Source organism: Oncorhynchus mykiss, chromosome 8 (genome assembly GCF_013265735.2).
Source record: "Oncorhynchus mykiss isolate Arlee chromosome 8, USDA_OmykA_1.1, whole genome shotgun sequence".
NCBI classification, from domain to species: domain Eukaryota; kingdom Metazoa; phylum Chordata; class Actinopteri; order Salmoniformes; family Salmonidae; genus Oncorhynchus; species Oncorhynchus mykiss.
In genome coordinates this window covers 3028879-3052367 of record NC_048572.1, presented here as the reverse complement: position 1 = coordinate 3052367, position 23489 = coordinate 3028879, and the positions used below count along the sequence as shown (strand labels likewise).

Here is a 23489-nt window from a genome sequence, read left to right as displayed (position 1 = left end):
CAGTCTAAAACCGGATCAGAATGTGGAACCCCAGTCTAAAACCATTTCAGAATGTGGAAACCCAGTCTAAAACCGGATCAGAATGTGGAAACCCAGCCTTAAACCGGATCAGAATGTGGAAGCCCAGCCTAAAACCGGATCAGAATGTGGAACCCCAGTCTAAAACCGGATCAGAATGTGGAAGCCCAGCCTAAAACCGGATCAGAATGTGGAACCCCAGTCTAAAACCGGATCAGAATGTGGAACCCCAGCCTAAAACCGGATCAGAATGTGGAAGCCCAGTCTAAAACCGGATCAGAATGTGGAACCCCAGCCTAAAACCGGATCAGAATGTGGAAGACCGGCATAGGACCAGATCAGAATGTGGAACCCCAGCCCAAAACCGGATCAGAATGTGGAACCCCAGTCTAAAACCGGATCAGAATGTGGAACCCCAGTCTAAAACCGGATCAGAATGTGGAACCCCAGTCTAAAACCGGATCAGAATGTGGAAGCCCAGCCTAAAACCGGATCAGAATGTGGAAGCCCAGCCTAAAACCGGATCAGAATGTGGAACCCCAGCCTAAAACCGGATCAGAATGTGGAACCCCGGCCCAGGACTGGATCAGAATGTGGAACCCCAGCCTAAAACCGGATCAGAATGTGGAAGCCCAGTCTAAAACCGGATCAGAATGTGGAAGCCCGGCCTAGGAACGGATCAGAATGTGGAACCCCGGCCCAGAACCGGATCAGAATGTGGAACCCCGGGCCTAGGACTGGATCAGAATGTGGAATCCCGGCCTAGGACCGGATCAGAATGTGGAACCCCGGCCCAGGACCGGATCGGAATGTGGAACCCCAGTCTAAAACCGGATCAGAATGTGGAACCCCAGTCTAAAACCGGATCAGAATGTGGAACCCCAGTCTAAAACCAGATCAGAATGTGGAACCCCAGTCTAAAACCGGATCAGAATGTGGAAACCCAGCCTTAAACCGGATCAGAATGTGGAACCCCAGTCTAAAACCGGATAAGAATGTGGAACCCCAGCCTAAAACCGGATCAGAATGTGGAAGCCCAGCCTAAAACCGGATCAGAATGTGGAACCCCGGCCCAGGACCGGATCAGAATGTGGAACCCCAGCCTAAAACCGGATCAGAATGTGGAACCCCAGTCTAAAACCGGATCAGAATGTGGAACCCCGGCCCAGGACCGGATCAGAATGTGGAACCCCGGGCCTAGGACCGGATCAGAATGTGGAACCCCGGCCCAGGACCGGATCAGAATGTGGAACCCTGGCCGAGGACCGGATCAGAATGTGGAACCCCAGCCTAAAACCGGATCAGAATGTGGAACCCCAGCCTAAAACCGGATCAGAATGTGGAACCCCGGCCCAGGACTGGATCAGAATGTGGAACCCCAGCCTAAAACCGGATCAGAATGTGGAACCCAAGTCTAAAACCGGATCAGAATGTGGAAGCCCGGCCTAGGACCGGATCAGAATGTGGAACCCCGGCCCAGAACCGGATCAGAATGGGGAACCCCGGGCCTAGGACCGGATCAGAATGTGGAATCCCGGCCTAGGACCGGATCAGAATGTGGAACCCCGGCCTAGGACCGTATCAGAATGTGGAACCCCGGCCCAGGACCGGATCAGAATGTGGAACCCCAGCCTAAAACCGAATCAGAATGTGGAACCCCGGTCTAAAACCGGATCAGAATGTGGAACCCCAGTCTAAAACTGGATCAGAATGTGGAACCCCAGTCTAAAACCAGATCAGAATGTGGAACCCCAGTCTAAAACCGGATCAGAATGTGGAAACCCAGCCTTAAACCGGATCAGAATGTGGAACCCCAGTCTAAAACCGGATCAGAATGTGGAACCCCAGTCTAAAACCGAATCAGAATGTGGAAGCCCAGCCTAAAACCGGATCAGAATGTGGAAGCCCAGCCTAAAACCGGATCAGAATGTGGAACCCCGGCCCAGGACCGGATCAGAATGTGGAACCCCGGCCGAGGACCGGATCAGAATGTGGAACCCCAGCCTAAAACCGGATCAGAATGTGGAAACCCAGCCTTAAACCGGATCAGAATGTGGAACCCCAGTCTAAAACAGGATCAGAATGTGGAACCCCGGCCCAGGACTGGATCAGAATGTGGAACCCCAGCCTAAAACCGGATCAGAATGTGGAAACCCAGGCTTAAACCGGATCAGAATGTGGAAACCCAGCCTTAAACCGGATCAGAATGTGGAACCCCAGTCTAAAACCGGATCAGAATGTGGAACCCCAGTCTAAAACCGAATCAGAATGTGGAAGCCCAGCCTAAAACCGGAACAGAATGTGGAAGCCCAGCTGAAAACCGGATCAGAATGTGGAACCCCGGCCCAGGACCGGATCAAAATGTGGAACCCCGGCCGAGGACCGGATCAGAATGTGGAACCCCAGCCTAAAACCGGATCAGAATGTGGAACCCCAGTCTAAAACCGGATCAGAATGTGGAACCCCAGTCTAAAACCGGATCAGAATGTGGAACCCCAGTCTAAAACCAGATCAGAATGTGGAACCCCAGTCTAAAACCGGATCAGAATGTGGAAACCCAGCCTTAAACCGGATCAGAATGTGGAACCCCAGTCTAAAACCGGATAAGAATGTGGAACCCCAGCCTAAAACCGGATCAGAATGTGGAAGCCCAGCCTAAAACCGGATCAGAATGTGGAACCCCGGCCCAGGACCGGATCAGAATGTGGAACCCCAGCCTAAAACCGGATCAGAATGTGGAACCCCAGTCTAAAACCGGATCAGAATGTGGAACCCCGGCCCAGGACCGGATCAGAATGTGGAACCCCGGGCCTAGGACCGGATCAGAATGTGGAACCCCGGCCCAGGACCGGATCAGAATGTGGAACCCCGGCCGAGGACCGGATCAGAATGTGGAACCCCAGCCTAAAACCGGATCAGAATGTGGAACCCCAGCCTAAAACCGGATCAGAATGTGGAACCCCGGCCCAGGACTGGATCAGAATGTGGAACCCCAGCCTAAAACCGGATCAGAATGTGGAACCCAAGTCTAAAACCGGATCAGAATGTGGAAGCCCGGCCTAGGACCGGATCAGAATGTGGAACCCCGGCCCAGAACCGGATCAGAATGGGGAACCCCGGGCCTAGGACCGGATCAGAATGTGGAATCCCGGCCTAGGACCGGATCAGAATGTGGAACCCCGGCCTAGGACCGTATCAGAATGTGGAACCCCGGCCCAGGACCGGATCAGAATGTGGAACCCCAGCCTAAAACCGAATCAGAATGTGGAACCCCGGTCTAAAACCGGATCAGAATGTGGAACCCCAGTCTAAAACCGGATCAGAATGTGGAACCCCAGTCTAAAACCAGATCAGAATGTGGAACCCCAGTCTAAAACCGGATCAGAATGTGGAAACCCAGCCTTAAACCGGATCAGAATGTGGAACCCCAGTCTAAAACCGGATCAGAATGTGGAACCCCAGTCTAAAACCGAATCAGAATGTGGAAGCCCAGCCTAAAACCGGATCAGAATGTGGAAGCCCAGCCTAAAACCGGATCAGAATGTGGAACCCCGGCCCAGGACCGGATCAGAATGTGGAACCCCGGCCGAGGACCGGATCAGAATGTGGAACCCCAGCCTAAAACCGGATCAGAATGTGGAAACCCAGCCTTAAACCGGATCAGAATGTGGAACCCCAGTCTAAAACCGGATCAGAATGTGGAACCCCAGTCTAAAACCGGATCGAAATGTAGAAGCCCAGCCTAAAACCGGATCAGAATGTGGAACCCCGGCCCAGGACCAGATCAGAATGTGGAACCCCAGCCTAAAACCGGATCAGAATGTGGAATCCCGGCCTAGGACCGGATCAGAATGTGGAATCCCGGCCTAGGACCGGATCAGAATGTGGAATCCCGGCCTAGGACCGGATCAGAATGTGGAACACCAGCCTAGGACCAGATCAGAACGCTTTAAAAGTGCCATCATAGCTAATAGTCAGGTTCAGTTTCAGGAAAAGCCTTGTTAAGCCTGATGTTAAGAGGAGGATTTGTAGCTGCTTCATTGTTGGGGGGATTTACATCATCTGATATGATTTCTGGAAACCATCTACATGCTCCTCCCACTGACATAGTAAACAAACTATATACTCCTCCCACTGACATAGTAAACAAACTATATGCTCCTCCCGCTGACATAGTAAACAAACTATATGCTCCTCCCACTGACATAGTAAACAAACGATATGCTCCTCCCACTGACATAGTAAACAAACTATATGCTCCTCCCACTGACATAGTAAACAAACTATATGCTCCTCCCACTGACATAGAACACAATCTACATGCTCCTCCCACTGACATAGAAAACAAACTACATACTCCTCCCACTGACATAGTAAACAAACGATATGCTCCTCCCACTGACATAGAAAACAAACTACATGCTCCTCCCACTGACATAGAAAACAAACTATATGCTCCTCCCACTGACATAGAAAACAAACTATATGCTCCTCCCACTGACATAGAAAACAAACTATATGCTCCTCCCACTGACATAGTAAACAAACTACATGCTCCTCCCACTGACATAGAAAACAATCCTGGTTTGTAGATTTCCAGTATCAGAAGAAAATAAAATGTTAAGAAAGCTTCCGGAATATTGCCATCCTAATCTGGCACTACTAGCAGAGATGTGGCTAGCATCTCTCTCTCTCTCTCTCTCTCTCTCTCTCTCTCTCTCTCTCTCTCTCTCTCTCTCCTTCTAGCAGAGGGAAAAGCGTCGAGAGTTTATGTTCATCTTGGTGACCCCTATGAGTCTCAGCGGGGTGGAGAGTCCGAACCCGGGGGTGACGGGGGAGTCAAAGAGCAGGTCGCTCAACTCATCTCTCTCCTCCAGCCCGTAGGTGGCATCGTTGAGCATGCGGCGGTGCTGGTGACACGTCTGCTCGATCTTCAGTTTGTTGATGTCGCTATGGAGGCGCATCAGCTGATGGGCCAACTGCTGGTCCTGGAGAGGCATTTCATTCTGGAGGGAGGGGATAGAGATTTAGGGATAGATTAGAAACTGACCGTGGAAGATCTGCATTGTAATGCTAATGACATTTTAACGTTAATTTCCGATTGAGCCGACAGATGCAAAGTTTACTGTGAACGTAGAAAAGTCTCTGTGAACGTAGAAACATTGTCCGGATTTAATAGTTTGTTTCTAATGTTGACAGTAGATGTTAACGCCAGTGTGTCGGTAATATGGTCACCGCAACAGCCCTAGGTGTAGTCTGGCCTTAACAACAGAGGGTGTAGTCTGGCCTTAACAACAGAGGGTGTAGTCTGGCCTTAACAACAGAGGGTGTAGTCTGGCCTTAACAACAGAGGGTGTAGTCTGGCCTTAACCACAGAGGGTGTAGTCTGGCCTTAACCACAGGTGTGTAGTCTGGCCTTAACCACAGGGGTGTAGTCTGGCCTTAACAACAGAGGGTGTAGTCTGTCCTTAACCACAGGTGTGTAGTCTGGCCTTAACCACAGAGAGTGTAGTCTGGCCTTAACCACAGAGGGTGTAGTCTGGCCTTAACCACAGAAGGTGTAGTCTGGCCTTAAGCACAGAGGGTGTAGTCTGGCCTTAACCACAGAGGGTGTAGTCTGGCCTTAACCACAGAGGGTGTAGTCTGGCCTTAACCACAGAGGGTGTAGTCTGGCCTTAACAACAGAGGGTGTAGTCTGGCCTTAACAACAGAGGGTGTAGTCTGGCCTTAACAACAGGGGTGTAGTCTGGCCTTAACCACAGAGGGTGTAGTCTGGCCTTAACAACAGAGGGTGTAGTCTGGCCTTAACAACAGAGGGTGTAGTCTGGCCTTAACAACAGAGGGTGTAGTCTGGCCTTAACAACAGAGGGTGTAGTCTGGCCTTAACAACAGAGGGTGTAGTCTGGCCTTAACCACAGAGGGTGTAGTCTGGCCTTCACAACAGAGGGTGTAGTCTGGCCTTAACAACAGAGGGTGTAGTCTGGCCTTAACCACAGAGGGTGTAGTCTGGCCTTAACAACAGAGGGTGTAGTCTGGCCTTAACCACCAAGGGTGTAGTCTGGCCTTAACAACAGAGGGTGTAGTCTGGCCTTAACCACAGAGGGTGTAGTCTGGCCTTAACAACAGAGGGTGTAGTCTGGCCTTAACAACAGAGGGTGTAGTCTGGCCTTAACAACAGAGGGTGTAGTCTGGCCTTAACCACCAAGGGTGTAGTCTGGCCTTAACCACCAAGGGTGTAGTCTGGCCTTAACCACCAAGGGTGTAGTCTGGCCTTAACCACCAAGGGTGGTTAATTTCCCCAAATTCCCAACTTTTCCAGAAATCCTGGTTGGAGGATTCTGGATTTCATGCTGCTTATTACATCCTGATATTGATCTTGATATTGATCTTGATATTGATCTTCGGTATTCTACAATCAGGATTTCTGGAAAACCTTGGAATTTTGAGAAAGTTTGACTGGATTTTTAAACTCTCATTGGCAGGAAGCCCCTCTCCCTAGCATTGACAGGAAGCCCCTCTCCCTAGCATTGACAGGAACCCCCTCTCCCTAGCATTGACAGGAAACCCCTCTCCCTAGCATTGACAGGAAGCCCATCTCCCTAACATTGACAGGAACCCCCTCTCCCTAGCACTGACAGGAAGCCCCTCTCCCTAACATTGACAGGAAGCCCATCTCCCTAACATTGACAGGAACCCCCTCTCCCTAGCACTGACAGGAAGCCCCTCTCCTTAACATTGACAGGAACCCCCTCTCCCTAGCATTGACAGGAACCCCCTCTCCCTAGCTTTGACAGGAAGCCACTCTCACTTGAATTCAGTTGTATTGGAGATACAGCACTGAACCAAGAAACAGTCACCAATACTTCTGTTGCTCTCACCAGTTCTTTCCTGAGCCACCCCACAGCCTCATCGATGTTCTTAAATCTCCTCGGCACTCCAGAGGGCAGGCTGTGCTGCCAGGTCAAACCCGAGGCCAGGAGGCTCTCTCTGGGTTCCCCCGGTTGTCGTTTGGCCTTCTCCTGCTCCTCTTGTTGCTCTGCGTGGAGCTCCTGCTGTAGCTGTGGTTCAGCCAGACATTTGGTGCTCTCACTGTCTGACCTGCCCTCACTCTGGGGCACTACCCGTTGTTCTTCTGGCTCCACTAAGTCCCTGGTGCTCTGCTGTGGTACAATCAGGGTTTTGGTGCTATGGGCCTCTAAACGGGCCTTCCACTCGAGGTAGGACAGCCTCCGTGTTTCCAGCCTCAGCTTCTGCGCCAGGGCCTTGAGGTTCATCATATGGTCTTCTGAAGCCGAACCCACCTTCTCCTCCTCCTCCTCCTCCACCTGGTCAATCAATCAAACAAATGTTTTTTATTAAGCCTGTTTTTAATTCAGAAAATGGTGCTTTACAGTAACCCGGCCTAGACCCCAAAGTAGAAACACATGTCGGAGAAACTAGCCTCGCGAGCCACACTAATGTCGCGAGCTGACATAAATGTGTTACATGTATGAAGCTCGCAAGATCAGTGTGGCTCGCGAGGCTATTAGGGAAAAACTCCCTAGAAGATCAGTGTGGCTCGCGAGGCTATTGGGGAAAAACTCCCTAGAAGATCAGTGTGGCTCGCGAGGCTATTGGGGAAAAACTCCCTAGAAGATCAGTGTGGCTCGCGAGGCTATTGGGGAAGAACTCCCTAGAAGATCAGTGTGGCTCGCGAGGCTATTGGGGAAAAACTCCCTAGAAGATCAGTGTGGCTCGTGAGGCTATTGGGAAAAACTCCCTAGAAGATCAGTGTGGCTCGCGAGGCTATTGGGGAAGAACTCCCTAGAAGATCAGTGTGGCTCGCGAGGCTATTGGGAAAAACTCCCTAGAAGATCAGTGTGGCTCACGAGGCTATTGGGGAAAAACTCCCTAGAAGATCAGTGTGGCTTGCGAGGCTATTGGGGAAGTACTCCCTAGAAGATCAGTGTGGCTCGCGAGGCTATTGGGGAAGAACTCCCTAGAAGGAAGAAACCTATAGAGAAACCAGGCACAGATGGGAGGCCCATTCTCTTTTGGCAGTATACCGGGTGTGGTCATGAGGGACAGATTGTTTCTCACCTGGTCTGTCTCCTCCACCTGGTCCCAGGCACTATACACCTTGATCCTGGGGGTGGAGCCTGCTTCCATGACAACCCCGGGAATAAGAACCACACCTGGCTACCAGAATCAAACTAGTGGAAGTAGTCAAGAGAAGTTGGTCGCAGTATGATGTACTCTTCACCGGGCCCTCCGTCGCTCTGACTTGTGTTTGTGAGCGGGTGGTTGTAGATCTTGTCAGAATAGATTAGAACAATTCTTTGTTCTACCTGTGTTCTAGATTGTTGTAGCTCTATCCTGTAAAATGGTGGTTATGGCCCTTTGTGCTGTGGTTTAATTCAATGTAATAGACCATTCTCTGTGGGTGTGAGAAGGAAGTTCTAGATCTTGCGTCACCATTCTGACTGGCTCTGATGGTTTCTTTATGAGGACAGCACAAAGACAGAGGTAATCCAGATTAGGATTTAAGTAACTTTGAAAAAAGCCTCCTTCATTGAGAGCTCCCTCTTCAAAGCTTCCTCTGTGTATCCTTGGTGTTTCCAGTCTGGGATGAGGATGAGACGTCCTCTTGTGTCTACGAATCAAAGACACGAACAGAGAAAACAATGAGGTCAAATATAATGTTTTTTCCCCCCACACTTGCTGAGTAAATCAGATTGAAGCTTCTCTGGTCTGAGCAAATCAGAAATGACTTGCCTAAAATGATTCAGGTCAGCCTTAGTTCCCACTGTCTGTTGACGTGGGAGTTTTATACAGGCTTCTGTGTCCCAAATTGCGCCCTACTATTCCCTAGTCATACGTGGTGCACTGTGAAGGTAACAGGGAACCGTTTGGAATGCAGCAGTACTGTTTGGAATGCAGCCGTACAGTATATAGGTAACAGGAAACCGTTTGGAATGCAGCCGTACAGTATACAGGTAACAGGGAACCGTTTGGAATGCAGCCGTACAGTATATAGGTAACAGGAAACCGTTTGGAATGCAGCCGTACAGTATTTAGGTAACAGGGAACCGTTTGGAATGCAGCCGTACAGTATATAGGTAACAGGGAACCGTTTGGAATGCAGCCGTACAGTATTTAGGTAACAGGGAACCGTTTGGAATGCAGCCGTACAGTATATAGGTAACAGGGAACCGTTTGGAATGCAGCCGTACAGTATATAGGTAACAGGAAACCGTTTGGAATGCAGCCGTACAGTATATAGGTAACAGGGAACCGTTTGGAATGCAGCAGTACTGTTTGGAATGCAGCCGTACAGTATATAGGTAACAGGGAACCGTTTGGAATGCAGCCGTACAGTATATAGGTAACAGGGAACCGTTTGGAATGCAGCCGTACAGTATATAGGTAACAGGAAACCGTTTGGAATGCAGCCGTACAGTATATAGGTAACAGGGAACCGTTTGGAATGCAGCCGTACAGTATATAGGTAACAGGAAACCGTTTGGAATGCAGCCGTACAGTATATAGGTAACAGGGAACCGTTTGGAATGCAGCCGTACAGTATATAGGTAACAGGAAACCGTTTGGAATGCAGCCGTACAGTATATAGGTAACAGGGAACCGTTTGGAATGCAGCTGTACAGTATATAGGTAACAGGAAACCGTTTGGAATGCAGCCGTACAGTATACAGGTAACAGGAAACCGTTTGGAATGCAGCCGTACAGTATATAGGTAACAGGAAACCGTTTGGAATGCAGCCGTACAGTATACAGGTAACAGGGAACCGTTTGGAATGCAGCCGTACAGTATATAGGTAACAGGAAACCGTTTGGAATGCAGCCGTACAGTATATAGGTAACAGGGAACCGTTTGGAATGCAGCCGTACAGTATATAGGTAACAGGAAACTGTTTGGAATGCAGCCGTACAGTATATAGGTAACAGGAAACCGTTTGGAATGCAGCCGTACAGTATATAGGTAACAGGAAACCGTTTGGAATGCAGCCGTACAGTATATAGGTAACAGGAAACCGTTTGGAATGCAGCCGTACAGTATATAGGTAACAGGGAACCGTTTGGAATGCAGCCGTACAGTATATAGGTAACAGGGAACCGTTTGGAATGCAGCAGTACTGTTTGGAATGCAGCCGTACAGTATATAGGTAACAGGAAACCGTTTGGAATGCAGCCGTACAGTATACAGGTAACAGGAAACCGTTTGGAATGCAGACGTACAGTATACAGGTAACAGGGAACCGTTTGGAATGCAGCCGTACAGTATACAGGTACTGTCTGACATGAAACATGCCCTTGGTTTAATTTCTATCAGGTCATTGATCACTGACCTGCCTATCACACATAATGTACATTTACATTAAAATCCATAGTAACTAAGACAGTTGTCATAATGGATAATATAATTCATTTTTTATCCTCATGTTGTGTAGTAAATATTTCAGTTAATATTTTCATAGTTTTTTCCTGTGAAGCACATTGTGCTGTGTTCCATGTCTGAAATGTTCTGTATAAATAAAGTTTGATTTGATTAGAATGCAGGGGTTCTCAAACCTCTGTTCTCAAATGTTATAGCTCTGAACTAGCTCACTGGAGTCATCTTTTCAATGGCTTCATAATAAATTCATTCATAATGAATTAACATCTTGAATTAATTCTGATTCATGTTGAATCCATTCTGATTCATGTTGAATCCATTCTGATTCATGTTGAATTCATTCTGATTAATGTTGAATCAATTCTGATTCAGGTTGAATCCATTCTGATTCATGTTGACTCCATTCTGATTCATGTTGACTCCATTCTGATTCATGTTGAATCCATTCTGATTCATGTTGAATCCATTCTGATTCATGTTGAATCCAATCGGATTCATGTTGAATCCATTCTGATTCATGTTGAAACCATTCTGATTCATGTTGAAACCATTCTGATTCATGTTGAATCCATTCTGATTCATGTTGAAACCATTCTGATTCATGTTGAAACCATTCTGATTCATGTTGAAACCATTCTGATTCATGTTGACTCCATTCTGATTCATGTTGACTCCATTCTGATTCATGTTGACTCCATTCTGATTCATGTTGAATCCATTCTGATTCATGTTGACTCCATTCTGATTCATGTTGAATCCATTCTGATTCATGTTGAAACCATTCTGATTCATGTTGAAACCATTCTGATTCATGTTGAAACCATTCTGATTCATGTTGAAACCATTCTGATTCATGTTGACTCCATTCTGATTCATGTTGACTCCATTCTGATTCATGTTGACTCCATTCTGATTCATGTTGAATCCATTCTGATTCATGTTGACTCCATTCTGATTCATGTTGAATCCATTCTGATTCATGTTGAAACCATTCTGATTCATGTTGAAACCATTCTGATTCATGTTGACTCCATTCTGATTCATGTTGAATCCATTCTGATTCATGTTGACTCCATTCTGATTCATGTTGACTCCATTCTGATTCATGTTGAATCCATTCTGATCCATGTTGAAACCATTCTGATTCATGTTGAAACCATTCTGATTCATGTTGACTCCATTCTGATTCATGTTGAATCCATTCTGATTCATGTTGAATCCATTCTGATTCATGTTGAAACCATTCTGATTCATGTTGAAACCATTCTGATTCATGTTGAAACAATTCTGATTCATGTTGAAACCATTCTGATTCATGTTGACTCCATTCTGATTCATGTTGACTCTATTCTGATTCATGTTGAATCAGGTGTGTTTAGCTCTGGATCAAATCAAATCCTTTGAACAAGATGGAGGTCCCCGAGGAGAGGTTTAGAGAAACCACTGTTACAATACAGACTAGAATAACCATCAAGCCAATGACAAACGTTGTAGAATCAGTAACAAATGTTTTTGTTGTATAACAACCGTGCAAATAGAACTAACTACCGATATGGTTTGGTTGGGAACCTCTTCATAGCTGTTGGTTGTTGCCGTGCATTACAGAGAAATAAAGCACAACCTAGCATGCCTTTCAAACCAATCAGAAACAAGTATTCAACAATGTGGTAGAAATGTCATCCTATGTCAGCACTCCTACTCTGAGACGGTTGATACATGCCCCAGACCTAATCTCTCCAACCTTAATTAATACAACACATCGACCAATGATCTTACAGAGATCAGCACTCCTACTCTGAGATGGTTGATACATGCCCCAGACCTAATCTCTCCAACCTTAATTAATACATCCTGTCAGCACTCCTACTCTGAGACGGTTGATACATGCCCCAGACCTAATCTCTCCAACCTTAATTAATACATCCTATGTCAGCACTCCTACTCTGAGACGGTTGATACATGCCCCAGACCTAATCTCTCCAACCTTAATTAATACATCCTATGTCAGTACTCCTACTCTGAGACGGTTGATACATGCCCCAGACCTAATCTCTCCAACCTTAATTAATACATCCTATGTCAGCACTCCTACTCTGAGACGGTTGATACATGCCCCAGACCTAATCTCTCCAACCTTAATTAATACATCCTATGTCAGCACTCCTACTCTGAGACGGTTGATACATGCCCCAGACCTAATCTCTCCAACCTTAATTAATACATCCTATGTCAGCACTCCTACTCTGAGACGGTTGATACATGCCCCAGACCTAATCTCTCCAACCTTAATTAATACATCCTATGTCAGCACTCCTACTCTGAGACGGTTGATACATGCCCCAGACCTAATCTCTCCAACCTTAATTAATACAACACATCGACCAATGATCTTACAGAGATCAGCACTCCTACTCTGAGATGGTTGATACATGCCCCAGACCTAATCTCTCCAACCTTAATTAATACATCCTGCCAGCACTCCTACTCTGAGACGGTTGATACATGCCCCAGACCTAATCTCTCCAACCTTAATTAATACATCCTATGTCAGCACTCCTACTCTGAGACGGTTGATACATGCCCCAGACCTAATCTCTCCAACCTTAATTAATACATCCTATGTCAGTACTCCTACTCTGAGACGGTTGATACATGCCCCAGACCTAATCTCTCCAACCTTAATTAATACATCCTATGTCAGCACTCCTACTCTGAGACGGTTGATACATGCCCCAGACCTAATCTCTCCAACCTTAATTAATACATCCTATGTCAGCACTCCTACTCTGAGACGGTTGATACATGCCCCAGACCTAATCTCTCCAACCTTAATTAATACATCCTATGTCAGCACTCCTACTCTGAGACGGTTGATACATGCCCCAGACCTAATCTCTCCAACCTTAATTAATACATCCTATGTCAGCACTCCTACTCTGAGACGGTTGATACATGCCCCAGACCTAATCTCTCCAACCTTAATTAATACAACACATCGACCAATGATCTTACAGAGATCAGCACTCCTACTCTGAGATGGTTGATACATGCCCCAGACCTAATCTCTCCAACCTTAATTAATACATCCTGTCAGCACTCCTACTCTGAGACGGTTGATACATGCCCCAGACCTAATCTCTCCAACCTTAATTAATACATCCTATGTCAGCACTCCTACTCTGAGACGGTTGATACATGCCCCAGACCTAATCTCTCCAACCTTAATTAATACATCCTATGTCAGTACTCCTACTCTGAGACGGTTGATACATGCCCCAGACCTAATCTCTCCAACCTTAATTAATACATCCTATGTCAGCACTCCTACTCTGAGACGGTTGATACATGCCCCAGACCTAATCTCTCCAACCTTAATTAATACATCCTATGTCAGCACTCCTACTCTGAGACGGTTGATACATGCCCCAGACCTAATCTCTCCAACCTTAATTAATACATCCTATGTCAGCACTCCTACTCTGAGACGGTTGATACATGCCCCAGACCTAATCTCTCCAACCTTAATTAATACATCCTATGTCAGCACTCCTACTCTGAGACGGTTGATACATGCCCCAGACCTAATCTCTCCAACCTTAATTAATACAACACATCGACCAATGATCTTACAGAGATCAGCACTCCTACTCTGAGATGGTTGATACATGCCCCAGACCTAATCTCTCCAACCTTAATTAATACATCCTGTCAGCACTCCTACTCTGAGACGGTTGATACATGCCCCAGACCTAATCTCTCCAACCTTAATTAATACATCCTATGTCAGCACTCCTACTCTGAGACGGTTGATACATGCCCCAGACCTAATCTCTCCAACCTTAATTAATACATCCTATGTCAGTACTCCTACTCTGAGACGGTTGATACATGCCCCAGACCTAATCTCTCCAACCTTAATTAATACATCCTATGTCAGCACTCCTACTCTGAGACGGTTGATACATGCCCCAGACCTAATCTCTCCAACCTTAATTAATACATCCTATGTCAGCACTCCTACTCTGAGACGGTTGATACATGCCCCAGACCTAATCTCTCCAACCTTAATTAATACATCCTATGTCAGCACTCCTACTCTGAGACGGTTGATACATGCCCCAGACCTAATCTCTCCAACCTTAATTAATACATCCTATGTCAGCACTCCTACTCTGAGACGGTTGATACATGCCCCAGACCTAATCTCTCCAACCTTAAGTAATACAACGCATCGACCAATGATCTTACAGAGATCAGCAGTCCTGCCAAACACACCTCTCCTCTCTCTTGTCTTATAACACTGAACAACAAAATATAAACGCAATATGTAACGATTTTTAAATATTTTACTGAGTTATATTTCATATATGGATATTAGTCAATTGAAATAAATTCATTAGTCCCTAATACATTGATTTCACGTGATTATTTTTTTAAAGGTAGTGCGCGTAGATCAGAAAACCAGTCCGTATATGGTGTGACCACCATTTGCGTCATGCAATGTGACACATCTCCTTCACATGGAGTTGATCAGGCTGTTGATTGTGGCCTGTGGAATGTTGTCCCACTCCTCTTCAATGGGTGTGAGAAGTTGCTGGATATTGGTGGGAACTGGAACACGCTGTCGTATACATCGATCCAGAGCATCCCAAACATGCTCAATGGGTGACATGTCTGGTGAGTATGCAGACCATGGAAGAACTGAGACATTTTCAGCCTCCAGGAATTGGGGCCGTGCATTATCATGCTGAAACATGAGGTGATGAAGGTGGATGAATGGCACAACAATGGGCCTCAGGATCTTGTCACAGTAACTCTGTGCATTAAAATTGCCATCGATAAAATGCAATTGTGTTCGTTGTCCGTAGGTTATGCCTGCCGATACCATAACCCCACCTTCACCATGGGGCACTCTGTTCAGTGGGTGGTGACTCAGTCCAGTCCAGTAACATGACGTTTAGTGTTTGGTGGTTCAGTAACATGATATTTAGTGTTTGGTGATTCAGTTCAGTAACATGACATTTAGTGTTTGGTGATTCAGTTCAGTAACATGACATTTAGTGTTTGGTGGTTCAGTAACATGACATTTAGTGTTTGGTGGTTCAGTAACATGACATTTAGTGTTTGGTGATTCAGTTCAGTAACATGACATTTAGTGTTTGGTGATTCAGTTCAGTAACATGACATTTAGTGTTTGGTGATTCAGTCCAGTAACATGACATTTAGTGTTTGGTGGTTCAGTAACAGGACATTTAGTGTTTGGTGATTCAGTTCAGTAACAGGACATTTAGTGTTTGGTGATTCAGTTCAGTAACAGGACATTTAGTGTTTGGTGATTCAGTCCAGTAACATGACATTTAGTGTTTGGTGATTCAGTCCAGTAACATGACATTTAGTGTTTGGTGGTTCAGTAACATGACATTTAGTGTTTGGTGATTCAGTTCAGTAACATGACATTTAGTGTTTGGTGATTCAGTCCAGTAACATGACATTTAGTGTTTGGTGGTTCAGTAACATGACATTTAGTGTTTGGTGGTTCAGTAACATGACAGTGTTTGGTGATTCAGTTCAGTAACATGACATTTAGTGTTTGGTGATTCAGTTCAGTAACATGACATTTAGTGTTTGGTGATTCAGTTCAGTTCAGTAACATGACATTTAGTGTTTGGTGATTCAGTCCAGTCCAGTAACATGACATTTAGTGTTTGGTGGTTCAGTTCAGTTCAGTAACAGGACATTTAGTGTTTGGGGATTCAGCCCAGTCCAGTAACATGACATTTAGTGTTTGGTGATTCAGTTCAGTAACAGGACATTTAGTGTTTGGTGATTCAGTAACATGACATTTAGTGTTTGGTGATTCAGTCCAGTAACATGACATTTAGTGTTTGGTGGTTCAGTAACATGACATTTAGTGTTTGGTGATTCAGTCCAGTAACAGGACATTTAGTGTTTGGTGATTCAGCCCAGTAACATAACATTTAGTGTTTGGTGATTCAGTCCAGTAACATGACATTTAGTGTTTGGTGGTTCAGTAACATGACATTTAGTGTTTGGTGGTTCAGTTCAGTTCAGTAACATGACATTTAGTGTTTGGTGATTCAGTCCAGTCCAGTAACATGACATTTAGTGTTTGGTGGTTCAGTTCAGTTCAGTAACAGGACATTTAGTGTTTGGGGATTCAGCCCAGTCCAGTAACATGACATTTAGTGTTTGGTGATTCAGTTCAGTAACAGGACATTTAGTGTTTGGTGATTCAGTAACATGACATTTAGTGTTTGGTGATTCAGTCCAGTAACATGACATTTAGTGTTTGGTGGTTCAGTAACATGACATTTAGTGTTTGGTGATTCAGTCCAGTAACAGGACATTTAGTGTTTGGTGATTCAGCCCAGTAACATAACATTTAGTGTTTGGTGATTCAGTCCAGTAACATGACATTTAGTGTTTGGTGGTTCAGTAACATGACATTTAGTGTTTGGTGGTTCAGTAACATGACATTTAGTGTTTGGTGATTCAGTCCAGTAACATGACATTTAGTGTTTGGTGATTCAGCCCAGTCCAGTAACATAGAATTCCGTTTTTTTTTCTCATCTTTATTCAGATCTGACTCTTTTGTAGACAAAAAAACTTTTCTTAATCAGGATACTGCTGAACTTTTAATGTTCACTCTTGTAGTCATGACTACGTGCTGCATGGAATATCTTGACTGAGACTGTTGTTCAGAAAACATGTGCATTGTCTCTCTCTCACACACACACACACACACACACACACACACACATAAATATCACTATTGATCATACAGAAGGCTATAGAGATATTATATTGATCAACAAGGAACTGTGATAAAATAATGTGCGCTAAATAAATACGAAACAATGCGTGCACTGTGCCCTCTATTTATTTGCATTAGGCTGTATCCTCTTTTGCAACAACATTGCAGTAAGATCGAAGCCTGTTCTGAATATGTAAACTGTATCTACAAAGCGTTTACCCGTCATTAGAGCTACCGTGAGAAAAGGCCAGACATTAGGCTACGCATATAGTCCGAGTTAATATTTCAACCGCGTCGAAATTCTCATGGCAGCTTCTGGCATTTCATTTTCCGGGGAGAAACCCTTTTTAAAATGTTTTTTTTTAGATTAGCCCTTACAGCACTGTGCTGCGTTACGCAGTAGTATATTATGACGTTTGAATGACTGAATGACTTCAGAGATTGAAGATGATACATTTATTGAAATGCGCAATGTGATATTCCAATTCATTGGATACACCAATAATGTTACATGTTGCGCTGTTCTATCGCCGTATAGCTTTTTCTACGGCTAAAATACATCATGCTCAAGTATTTTTCTCTTGTGTAGGCCTGAATGTAATAGAATGTAAAGCAGTGTAGGAATCCCCTATTACCAAACTAAATCAGACGCATGCATGGCGCACATTTACCTGGATCGTTCTCGTAACCTATTGCGCGATCGGATTAAATCCAGTCCATCCCTGATTAAAGGCAATTCATTGAAGAGCAGCTTGCGTACACCCGCTATAAGTGATATAAGTAACAGTTATTTCAGTCCAAATTCAGTCCACTTGTTTAAATGTAGGGGATAGTGATGGGTCGTTCACGAGCGAACGGCTCTTTTTGAATGAATCTTTTTGTTCAACGTCGGGAACCGAATCTCATCGGTGAAAGAGCCGTTCATTTGTCTCGCTTATTTGCATACTGCTACTCCTTTTTAAGCTCAAAACAACGTTTTTCGGTTTGGAGCCAAATGAGCCGGCTACTTTACGTGAACCGAGCCAATTGAGCCGACTCACCAAAATTACTCGGAATGCCCATCACTCGTTGGGGAGCATAGGGGCAAAAACAGTTGAGTCAGGAGACCGAGGTTGCCAGGAGACGCCTCGGGAATGCCAGTCAAGTCTCGGCCTCCTGGTCTCCCAAATGGCGCCATATTCCCTTTATAGTGCACTGCTTTTGACCAGGACCCATAGGACTAGGGCGCCATTGAGACCGTTAGCCCCGTGCCCCCCGGCTGCGATGGAGCCAACGCGGAAGCAACTGTGACAGAAGCAAAATATGTAGATTACTTTGTTTTATTTAATTCAACAACAGAAACACTACTGTTTTTACAAAGGGGTACACATACAAATAGGGTGAAATAGACACTTTGAACAACTATGTCAACAAAAACATTAAGTTACAGAAATGTTTCCTTAAATAAAGGTATTTTTTTGTATATATATATATATATATGTTAGTATATGTTATTATAGTATATGTTATTATATTTAAGTTATAATAGATGTATGTTATTGTAGTTTATGCTATCATAGTTACGTTATTATAGTATATAAGTTAATATAGTATATGTTATTATAGTATTTATGTTATTATAGTATAAATTACTATAGTATATATGTTATTATGGTATATAAGTTACTAAAGTAAATACGTTACTATAGTATATATGTTATTATGGTATATAGGTTACTAAAGTATATACGTTACTATAGTATATACGTTATTATAGTATATAAGTTAACGTGATACCATCAACAAGACCGTTAGAGATGTACTGAGAGATAAAGGTCGAACTGCTCCTTCTGCTTCCTCTTCTGGCAGTTTTTGGAGCTGTTTGTGGAGGCTAGGACCCAATGATAATGCCATAAACTCATCATTACTAGGACCCTCCTTTGGAACTGTTTGTGGAGGCTTGGACCCAATGATAATGCCATAAACTCATCATTACTAGGACCCTCCTTTGGAACTGTTTGTGGAGGCTTGGACCCAATGATAATGCCATAAACTCATCATTACTAGGACCCTCCTTTGGAACTGTTTGTGGAGGCTTGGACCCAATGATAATGCCATAAACTCACCATTACTAGGACCCTCCTTTGGAACTGTTTGTGGAGGCTTGTACCCAACGATAATGCCATAAACTCATCATTACTAGGACCCTCCTTTGGAACTGTTTGTGGAGGCTTGGACCCAATGATTATGCCATAAACTCATCATTACTAGGACCCTCCTTTGGAACTGTTTGTGGAGGCTTGGACCCAATGATAATGCCATAAACTCATCATTACTAGGACCCTCCTTTGGAACTGTTTGTGGAGGCTTGGACCCAATGATAATGCCATAAACTCACCATTACTAGGACCCTCCTTTGGAACTGTTTGTGGAGGCTTGTACCCAATGATAATGCCATAAACTCATCATTACTAGGACCCTCCTTTGGAACTGTTTGTGGAGGCTTGGACCCAATGATAATGCCATAAACTCATCATTACTAGGACCCTCCTTTGGAACTGTTTGTGGAGGCTAGGACCCAATGATAATGCCATAAACTCATCATTACTAGGACCCTCCTTTGGAACTGTTTGTGGAGGCTAGGACCCAATGATAATGCCATAAATTAATCATTACTAGGACCCTCCTTTGGAACTGTTTGTGGAGGCTTGGACCCAATGATAATGCCATAAACTCATCATTACTAGGACCCTCCTTTGGAACCGTTTGTGGAGGCTTGGACCCAATGATAATGCCATAAACTCATCATTACTAGGACCCTCCTTTGGAACTGTTTGTGGAGGCTAGGACCCAATGATAATGCCATAAACTCATCATTACTAGGACCCTCCTTTGGAACTGTTTGTGGAGGCTAGGACCCAATGATAATGCCATAAACTCATCATTACTAGGACCCTCCTTTGGAACTGTTTGTGGAGGCTAGGACCCAATGATAATGCCATAAACTCATCATTACTAGGACCCTCCTTTGGAACTGTTTGTGGAGGCTAGGACCCAATGATAATGCCATAAACTCATCATTACTAGGACCCTCCTTTGGAACTGTTTGTGGAGGCTTGGACCCAATGATAATGCCATAAACTCATCATTACTAGGACCCTCCTTTGGAACTGTTTGTGGAGGCTTGGACCCAATGATAATGCCATAAACTCATCATTACTAGGACCCTCCTTTGGAACTGTTTGTGGAGGCTTGGACCCAATGATTATGCCATAAACTCATCATTACTTGTACCCTCCTTTGAACACGCGTATTGTGGCATAAATAGGTAGAGGGAAGTCTGATTAGATTGCTCTCATATCCCAACAACAGCAAAAATGGGATAACTTTAATGAGGATATTGAGCCCTGACTATAGGTTACCCCCTTTTTGGTTAGGCTTGTGTAGATGAAACTAATGAATTAAATATGTTATTTAGTGTCTGTATTTTTTGAATTGTATTTAACTAGGCAAGTCAGTTAAGAACAAATTCTTATTTATAATGACGGCCTAGGAACAGTGGGTTAACTGTCTTGTTCAGGGGCAGAACGACAGTTTTACCTTGTCAGCTCTGGGATTTGATCCACCAACGCTCTAACCACTAGGCTACCTGCCGCCCTGTTTTTATAGGGCGATGGCTTAATCCAGGTAACAGTTCTGGCATTTACAAAATATAAACAAGATATTTACATGTGTGCTTTGTTAAAAGATCATTTGTGGAATTTCTTTCCTTCTTTCCTTCTTAATGCGTTTGAGCCAATCCGCTGGGGTGTGACAAGGTAAGGGTGGTATAGAGAAGATAGCCCTATTTGGTGAATCAGACCTTCATGTCAAATTGCTGCAAAGGAAACACTACTAAAGGAAACCAATAAGAAGAAGAGACTTGTTTGGGCCAAGAAACACGACGGATGGACATTAGACCGGTTGAAATCTGTCCTTTGGTCTGATGAGTCCAAATTTGAGATTTTTGGTTCCAACCGCTGTGTCTTTGTGAGATGCAGAGTAGGTGAACGGATGATCTACCTATCTGTGGTTCCCACCATGAAACATGGAGGAGGAGATGTGATGGTGTGGGGGTGCTTTGCTGGTGACACTGGGATTTGTTTAGAATTCAAGGCACACTGAACCAGCATGGCTACCACAGCATTCTGCTGCGATACGCCAACCCATCTGGTTTGCTCTTAGTTGGACAATCATTTGTTTTTGAAGAGGACAATGACCCAACACACCTCCTGGCTGTGTAAGGGCTACTTGAGCAAGATGGGAGTGATGCATCGGATTACCTGGCTTCAACAATCACCCAACCTCAACATAATTGAGTTGTTTGAGATGATTTGGACTGCAGATTGAAGGAAAAGCAACCAACAGGTGCTCAGCATATGTGGGAACTCCATCAAGACTGTTGGAAAAGCATTCCAGGTTAAGCTGGTTGAGAGAATGCCAAGAGTGTGCAACGCTGTCATCAAGGCAAAGGGTGGCTACTGTGAAGAATCTCAAATATAAAATATATTTAGATTTGTTTAACACTTTTTTTGGTTACTACATGGTTCTTTCTATGTGTTATTTAATAGTTTTGACGTCTTCACTATTATTCTATAGTGTAGAATAGTACAAATAAATAAAAACCCTTGAATGAGTAGGTGTGTCCACTCTGTTGACTTTAACTGTATATATATCAGGATTTTGGAAATTCTCCTGCAACCCCATTTTTATCAGGTGACCCCACATGAGGTCACGAACCCTAGTTTGGGAACTGCAGGTCTAATAGAACAAATAAGGTTTTCTTTAATGGAACCTTCTCTAATGTTAAACATGTAAGGTGTGGTGTACCGCAGGGCAGCTCTCTTGGACCTCTACTCTTTTATATTTTTACCAATGACCTGCCACTGGCATTAAACAAAATCTGTGAGTCTATGTATGCTCATGATTCAACCATACATGCGTTCAGCAACCATAGCTAATGTCACTGAAACCTGTAACAAACAGTTACAATCCATTTAGAATTGGTGACCAGCAAGAAACTGGTCCTGAACATCTCTAAATCTAACAGCATTGTATTTGTTACAAATCATTTCCTAAGTTTTTGACTTCAGCTGAATCTGGTAATGAAGGATGTGGTGGTTGTGCAAGTTGAGGAGACTAAATTGGCATTACCTTAGATTGTAAACGTATAGATTCAATGGTTGTATAAATGGTTAGAGGGCTGTCTGTGATAAAGAGATGCTTGGCTTTTTTGATACCACACTCCACAAAGCAAGTCCCGCAGGCTCTAGTTTTATCTCATCTTGATTATTGGTCATGGCTCACGTCAACACCATCATCCCAAACCCCCCCTTGACCCACTCCAATTCACACACCGCCCCAACAGATCCACAGATGACGCAATCTCTATTGCACTCCACATTGGCCTTTTTCCACCTGGACAAAAGGAACACCTATGTGAGAATGCTGTTAATTAACTACAGCACAGTTCATGCCCTCCAAGTTCATCACTAAGCAAAGGACTGGATCCTGTACTTCCTGACGCGTCGCCCCCAGGTAGTGAGGGTAAATCAACGACACATCCGCCACACTGACCCTCAACAACATTTACTCCCTGTTCACCCACGACTGCGTGGCCAAGCACAACTCCAACACCATCATTAAGTTTGCTGATGACACAACAGTGGTAGGCCTGATCACCGACAACGATGAGATGCAGTGTGGTGCCAGGACAACAACCTCTCCCTCAACGTGAGCAAGACAAATGAGATGATTGTGGACTACAGGAAATGAAAGGCCGAGAGCTTCAAGTTCCTTGGTGTTCACATCACTAAGGATGTATCATGGTCCACACACACCAACACAGTTGTGAAGAGGACATCGCTTTCGCCTCGGGAGCCTGAGGGCCCTCCGATTCTCAGAAAGTGATACAGCTGCACCATCGAGAACTTCATGACTGACCTTATCACCGCCTGGTATGGCAACTGCTTGGCATCCAGCCACCCAAGTCATAGACTGTTCTCTCTGATACCGCATGGCACGTGGCCTACGACGCACCAAGTATAGAAACCAACAGGACCCTGAACAGCTTCTACCCCCAAGCCATAAGACTGCTAAATAGTTCAAAAGTTAATCAATAGCTATGTCACGTTCTGACCTTTATTTCCTTTGTTTTGTCTTTATTTAGTATGGCCAGGGCGTGAGTTGGGGTGGGCAGTCTATGTGTGTTTTTCCATTTCTATGTTTGGCCTGATATGGTTCTCAATCAGAGGCAGCTGTTTATCATTGTCCCTGATTGAGAAC

The 23489-nt window shown here is 44.7% G+C and overlaps 1 protein-coding gene across 1 annotated transcript; it reads right to left on the bottom strand.

Moving 5' to 3' along the window:
• Window positions 1-3363: 3363 nt before the first annotated feature.
• fam167ab (family with sequence similarity 167 member Ab) lies at window positions 3364-18061 on the bottom strand. Its single transcript, XM_036984570.1, has 4 exons — window positions 17858-18061; window positions 8098-8650; window positions 6897-7343; window positions 3364-5024 (listed from the first exon to the last, which is right to left on the bottom strand). The coding sequence occupies exons 2-4, from the start codon at window positions 8164-8166 to the stop codon at window positions 4761-4763; spliced, it is 780 nt and encodes a 259-aa protein (XP_036840465.1). The 5' UTR covers window positions 8167-8650; window positions 17858-18061; the 3' UTR covers window positions 3364-4760.
• Window positions 18062-23489: the final 5428 nt, after the last annotated feature.

Excerpts from the sequence above, each read along its gene's own strand:
- fam167ab (XM_036984570.1), bottom strand. The coding sequence starts at position 8,166 with ATGGAAGCAGGCTCCACCCCCAGGATCAAGGTGTATAGTGCCTGGGAC. Across the intron at positions 7,344-8,097 it reads AGGTGGAGGAGACAGACCAG|GTGGAGGAGGAGGAGGAGGA; the intron begins GTGAGAAACAAT and ends TTGATTGACCAG. Across the intron at positions 5,025-6,896 it reads GGTGGCTCAGGAAAGAACTG|AATGAAATGCCTCTCCAGGA; the intron begins GTGAGAGCAACA and ends CCCTCCCTCCAG.